This window comes from Diabrotica undecimpunctata, chromosome 7 (assembly GCF_040954645.1).
Source record: "Diabrotica undecimpunctata isolate CICGRU chromosome 7, icDiaUnde3, whole genome shotgun sequence".
Taxonomy (NCBI): Eukaryota; Metazoa; Arthropoda; class Insecta; order Coleoptera; family Chrysomelidae; genus Diabrotica; species Diabrotica undecimpunctata.
Window position 1 is genome coordinate 73,289,030 of NC_092809.1, and position 6,951 is coordinate 73,295,980.

Sequence of the window (6,951 nt, forward strand, 5' to 3'; positions counted from 1 at the left end):
TTTATATCTCGAAAATCGCAAGACTTGTGCCATTTCGACCTTCAGTCTGTCTCTTTCTTATATAAAATTCATGAACCCACAGAAATCCGGAGTAGAGTCCAAACGACCAAAGGGTAATATTTTTTGTCTAATCGCCCTAAACATCCTAATCTCTCCATTAGTAGGTACACCTTAACATCCAAAAAAATTAGTCCCGAAATATTTAACGTTTCACGTTAACCTTTCTTTCGTAACGGGTTGTAAGAGTTTCAATAGTGATTAGTAACATAACCAGTGTCGTAGGTTTGATAGAATTACATTTACTTGACTACGTATTTAATAAACTAAAATAAAAGTATTTGCGAACGCTGATAATATAAAAATGATAAGTGATGTGTTAATTTGACATACATAAATAGGGTAAAACTTACTGTGATGGTGAATTGGACCCGGTCTGCTTCCTGACAAGCTATTTGAGTTATATAGACTTCAATAACTAAAACCATTTCTGAGGCCATAAATGCACCCTTCGTATTTGATTTATGAATTTAAATAGTTATTAAAGTAAATAACTATTATAAAATTAAACCTTCCACCTTGATATTGCGTAAAAAGTTGGGTCTTGCAGTGTTCAAATTATCACCAGTGTCGGAGTGGTTCATCGATTAGTTTAAAAGTTATTTAAATTGTTTGGCCCAAACAACTTTTCAGATCATTAATACAAATCAGAAAAAAAATAAAGATAAAATAATTCTACGGGTATTATAAGCAATACGGAGAGTTATATGTATATTAAAATAAATTTAAAAAAGTTTAAAAAAGCATTTCCAACATTACAAAACTTCACAATAGCTGTAATTTTTTGCTTAGAAAGAATTTAATTACCCTTTTGCTATTGCTACAAAATAAATTATTTTTATTTATAAAAAGGTAGCATTTCTTTACAAATTAAACCTTAATTAAAGATATACATATATATATATATATATATATATATATATATATATATATATATATATATATATATATATATTAGAAATGATTATTTCGACCAAAAAATAATTTATAAATACGTAAATTGTCTTAAGCACGTTCGTTACAGCTATACGATAAAAAATTAAAATTATTTCAAATGTAAAAATAAAAATAACAATAAAAGAAAAGTTAGAAGAATAATATTTATTTGATGAATTATTAAGGAATATATATATATATATATATATATATATATATATATATATATATATATATATATATATATATATATATATTAGAAATGATTATTTCGACCAAAAAATAATTTATAAATACGTAAATTGTCTTAAGCACGTTCGTTACAGCTATACGATAAAAAATTAAAATTATTTCAAATGTAAAAATAAAAATAACAATAAAAGAAAAGTTAGAAGAATAATATTTATTTGATGGATTATTAAGGTTAGTTGTTATTAAGATTAATGTTGGCTATTATGAATATTTATAAATTTTGTTCAATATGTTACAATATATGTTACTTAACTGTCCAGTGCCCGTTTTATAATTTAAAGTGTTTTTATTTTTGTTAATGTAATACATCTCAAGAAATAATCTACTTTTGTAGTTATCAGTCTGTGCCAAAATGTGAGCTTTGTTATAGTCTAGCATATGACCAGTGTTTTCATAGTGCTCAACCACTGCGCAAGTATTTTTTCTCAAGCGACAATCACTTTTATGTTGTGTGATGCGTTGTTTTAGCCATTGTGATGTTTGACCAATATAGCTATTTTGACATCCTAAACACGGTATTTCATAAACGACATTACTTTTATATAAGGTTGGTACTGGGTCTTTGATTTTTGAAAATAGTTGTTTACTCTTCATGGTATTATATTTAGCTATACTAATATTAGGAACATTTTTGAATATGGATATGACAGAATGAGTTAGACCATTAATAAAGGGAAGTTTTTTATATTTGATTGATTTGTTGTTAGAATCATGGACGGGACCGTCATAGAAATTAGTGCTGTAAATCAGTTTTTTTAAAATTTGTTTAGGATATCCCTGTTACGAAAAATTTTGTATATTATGTCCAGATTTTTTTGTAAAAAGTTTTCACTAATTCAGGAGTAAACTTTTAGTAAAATGGCGAAATATTGAGTAATTAAGAAAAAAGAAAGATTTTTATTACAGACCACTTTACCCGATAATTTGAACGTATTTATATATATATATATATATATATATATATATATAGATCTAGAGAACTGGAGTATTAAAAGGTTTTAATTTGTGACATTTACTCTTTATGTATTTGTTTATAAAAAATTATACTTAATATTTAGTTTGAATTAATAATTAATGAAACAAAAATTTTTTTTGAGCTAGCTCAAACTGATAAGTAATCTCAGGGTTTTACGTCATTCAATCACAGAAATGCAAAACCAATACTCAGAGGAAGCTCATGGATAATAAATAAATAAAATTTAAAAAATAAATTATAACCGTATAATAAAAAAAAAACTACCAAAGACATAAACACAATTTTTTTTTAGCTTTACGTGACTCGACAGCGTAGGTCACTGATACAGGTACAATTTTATTACATAACATTACAAGAATATACAGTTACATTACAATTAATAAAGAAATACATTAAATACATTAAATATTGGTATTAATTATTAATTGTCAAATTCTAAACTACGTTTCTTCTTTTAAATGTCCTGGTAAAGCTTGGTTTCATAGAGGAAATTAGTAAGGTTTTGGAATTGATGTGGCGAACTGAGAATATTTTGTAGGTTTCGACACAAAAGATTATTTTTTCTTTCGCTGTTAAAGTGGGGACAGTCTACGAGAATATTATTAACAGATAAAATATTACCACAGTGTGGACATGTGTGAAAAACAGAAAAACGAGTTATCTAGGACATATTTACAGAGGAGAAAAATACAACTTCCTACAACTTATAATGGAAGGGAAAGTGGAAGGAAGAAGAGGTTCAGGAAGAAGAAAATGCTCCTGGTTAAAGAATATAAGAGACTGGACAGGCATGGACACACATTGATACTAAGAACAGCTCAAGATAGAGAGCAATTTGCTGTAGTTATAGCCAACCTTCAGTAATGGAGAAGGCACCTTAAGAAGTGGACATGTAGGTGGATCTTGGGAATCTTGGGAAGTCATTAAATGTTTATGAGTTAGTCTTGTATGGCTGATTCTAAGTCGGCGAATTAATATTTTTTTTTTTTATCATGGAAGAAAACTCAAGCTTTTTAACGCTGGGATGGATGTCACGAAGCTTGGAAGGGATTTTATTCCAGTGATCTTGCCAAGACATTTGGATAATATTTTTAAAATACGACTTTAAATCTGTATGTAGTTGTATGTTTTCAGTCTCCATATTAGAAGACGAGGCTTGTTTTGCAAAGAGGACGGCTAGTTCGTTACCTGGGATTCTTACATGAGAAGGAATCCAGATCATGATTATGGATACTCCCATTGAGATTAAACTATCGAAAGAGTTTTGAATAGCTTGAACCAAAGGATGTACCGTATACATACTTTTGAGAGAATAGATAGACGATAAAGAGTCTGTACATATTGCTACTTTTTTATATTTTGGCGGAGATTACAAGATATGATTAAATCTGTGTTTGAAGTTACAGCACATCCAACAGCTATAGGACTCTTAAAAGCATCTGTATATAAAATTTGGTCAAATCTGTTAGTCTGCAATTTATTCTTTGTTTGCCATAGAAATTGTGGATTTGTCTGGTGCTTATCATAATTAGTTAACGAGAGATTAAAATCTGCTATCAATTTATTTCAGGGAGGTTTAGGTGATATTAATATTGGAGTTGTGGCTGAAAGATAGATATTATTCAGATATTGTGAGGCATACTGTGGCATAGATTGAAGTTTAATAGTAGAAGGAGAGTTTAAAAGTTCATTACTTAAAAATTTATAAGCTGGGTTTTCGGTATTAGTTGAGATTCGAGACGAATATTTTAAAAAGAGTTGCCGGCGACGTAGCCAGAGGGGAAGTTCATTAGTTTCTCTATACAAACTCTCTGCGGGGCTCGACCTGAATATTTTAGAACGAATTCTTCTTCTTCAAGTGCCATCTTCGTTCCGAAGGTTGGCGATCATCAGGGCTATACGTATTTTTGAAACTGCTGACCGAAACAATTCGTTGCTGCTACAGCTATACCATTCCCGTAGATTCTTTAGCCAGGAGTTTCGTCTTCTTCCTATGGACCTTTTTCCTGCTATTTTTCCTTGCATAATTATTCGAAGCAGTTCATATCTTTCGCCTCTTGTAATGTGTCCCAAGTATTGCAGTTTTCGTTTTTTGATCGTAAATATGACTTCCTTTTTTTTATTCATTCTTCTCAAATAATATACGAATAAGACATCTATAAATCTGAAGCAAGGTGTCTTCGTCTGCATCCCAATAATGAGTAGACAGAGTTTTTAATAAGTTAAGATTTGTCATGCACTTAGTTTTGAGATCTTTTAAATGGCGTTTCCAAGTAAGTTTACTGTCGAATGTGAGTCCTAAAATCCGCATACTGTTTACTGCAGGTAGACAAGCACCATTTATGGTAATTTTAGAATCTATAGTACTGACTGTCCTGCGAAAAAACTTAATGATTTTTGTCTTTTCAACAAAAAAGTTAAATCCACTTACTGAAGTCCATTCAAGCAATTGTTCAGTAGCATTCTGAAGTAGTTTGCAAGTGGCAACAGTGTCTTTGCCTCGGCAGAAAATTATTAAATCATCTGCGTAGAGTACAAACATGACCAGAAGCTGAATTTTATTACATATATCGTTTAAAACAAGAATAAAGAGTGTAGGACTCAATACCGACCCTTGGGGAACGCCATCAGTTTGTTTGAAAGTTCTAGAGATTTTGCCATGTTCTCTTACGTTAAAGGTTCTATTTATTAGAAATTGATTAATAAATGAAGATATATTTCCAGATATAGTATACTCCTTGAGTATAGCTATAATAAGTGGCCTATACAGAGTATTGAATGCTTGAAATCGTAGGCTTCCACGGCCAGAGTCAGATTTATAGTTTATTCGTCTTCCGGGTTTGGACCGTGTCATTTGTGAGTGACCCAAAAGTGGTAGCTTCTTCAGGAGAACAAAAAGGAAAAGAAAACAAAAGACAGGAAGATGGGTAGTTAGCAACGGTAACTCAGTTACTCAACGCAACCAGAGGCGAATACTAACTACCAAGATGGGCATTTGGTCACAGTAACTCAACTACTTAACGCAGCCAGAGGTGAAAACCAAATGCCAGGACAGGGATTCACGTCCAACAGCTCAGAACACTAACGCGTCGAAAGGCGGGGAGTGAATCCGACGATTACTCCGCTACCGCTCTATTTATAGTCGCGGTGACCTGTCGTGTCGGGACGTATCGGCACACTCCGTGGCGCGAACGTCAAGAAGCGCGCGCTGGCCAATCATGTGGCTGCATCGTGGTAGCGGGACCGGACGGCGGCTCTAGACTGAGATTCCAGATGGGAGACAAGTAGTATCCTTCCTCTCGATTGATATTATGTGGATTTTTTCGGATCTCTAGAGATTCGCGGATTTTCCTGGAATAAAAGAAGGGGCTCTTAGAAATAATATGGGTTTTTTCGAACAATATGGAATGACCGGTTTCTTGGCAGTGTTCTGCAACTGCAGAATGGGAGAAAAGACCTGATCGAATGCATCTTTGATGCTCTTGAATCCGAGTTTTGATGGAACGACCAGTTTCGCCAATATACACTTGTCCACATGAACAAGGAATAGAATAGACACCACAGGAAGATAGGGGCGGTAATGGGTCCTTAGGAGAGGGTAGATATTGTGAGATTTTCTTGGGTGGTCGAAATGTAGTCCTGATACCTTCTTTGCGAAGAATTTTGCCAATCCTATCAGTGACACTTCGAATATACGGAAGAAAAGCCACAGGAGTATTACCCGAAGATTCTGAATTTGTCGTCCTAGGGTGTAAAGGGGGATGTAGATGTCGGTGTGTAATATTTTGAATTGTGGACTTGGAGTAACCGTTGGCGACAAGGGTTTTTTGCAGATGGCCAAGTTCTTCTCTAAGGTTGTCAGGTTCAGAAATCGAAATGGCCCGATGGATGAGAGAGTTGATCACAGAATTCTTTTGGGCAGGATGGTGGTGTGATGACAAGTCAATTTCATTTGTAATGGTTCTATTTGTTGCTATTCAAGTGCATTTTCTATTTGATTTATTTTTAAAGAATGTAATAGCAACAGAAATGTTTTGGTAGAGTGCAAACTGAACCAGTCTGTCTCTATTTTCCTTTCTTATTTCTTGTGTTTCTTTACGACTTTGGCATTAGCCATCAATTAAATACTTGAAATGAGTTTTATGGTTATTTAATACTTCAGATACGCTACTGTAGAGTTCCTCTATTTTTTCGTTAGTGTGAGTAATCGTTAGGGCGTATATTTGTATAATTTGTATATTGTATCTCTTGGATAGTTTGAAGGTTAAGCTAGCTACTTTATCCAAGATACAAGTTATTTTAACTACACTTCGTTTTCGTTTTTTGTTAATTAAGAATTTAATACCGCACTTTCTGCCCGTTGGTGTTCTTCTATAGTAGAATATGTTATTAGAATATGACGCTAATTCCAATAGTTCTTCATCTTTCCGTCTTACTTCACTTATTTCTACAACTTCCCATTTGATAGCGAGCGGGCAGTTATAAGTCGTTATATAAAGCGTTGTTGTTTTATTTGGGTAGCGGTTTAGACTCCGCAGATTCTTAGGACTCTCTGGCCCTGGCTTGATCCCGAAAGCTAACGAATTCAGAGCCCTTTTGGGCCTATAGAGAATGAAGGCCATGATTTGAATGACTCATTCATTTTAAGGGTTGTGAGACGTACCTTGCTGCGCTGCCTCATTGCCTTTTTTGTAAGGTTTGCTGTTGTGTTTTGATTATAATTCGCCGAA

At 33.2% G+C, this 6,951-nt stretch overlaps 1 protein-coding gene across 1 annotated transcript; it reads right to left on the reverse strand.

The window, feature by feature from the left end:
* Window positions 1–6,330: 6,330 nt before the first annotated feature.
* LOC140446456 (uncharacterized) lies at window positions 6,331–6,843 on the reverse strand. The gene has a single exon (XM_072539010.1). The coding sequence runs from the start codon at window positions 6,841–6,843 to the stop codon at window positions 6,331–6,333; it is 513 nt and encodes a 170-aa protein (XP_072395111.1).
* Window positions 6,844–6,951: the final 108 nt, after the last annotated feature.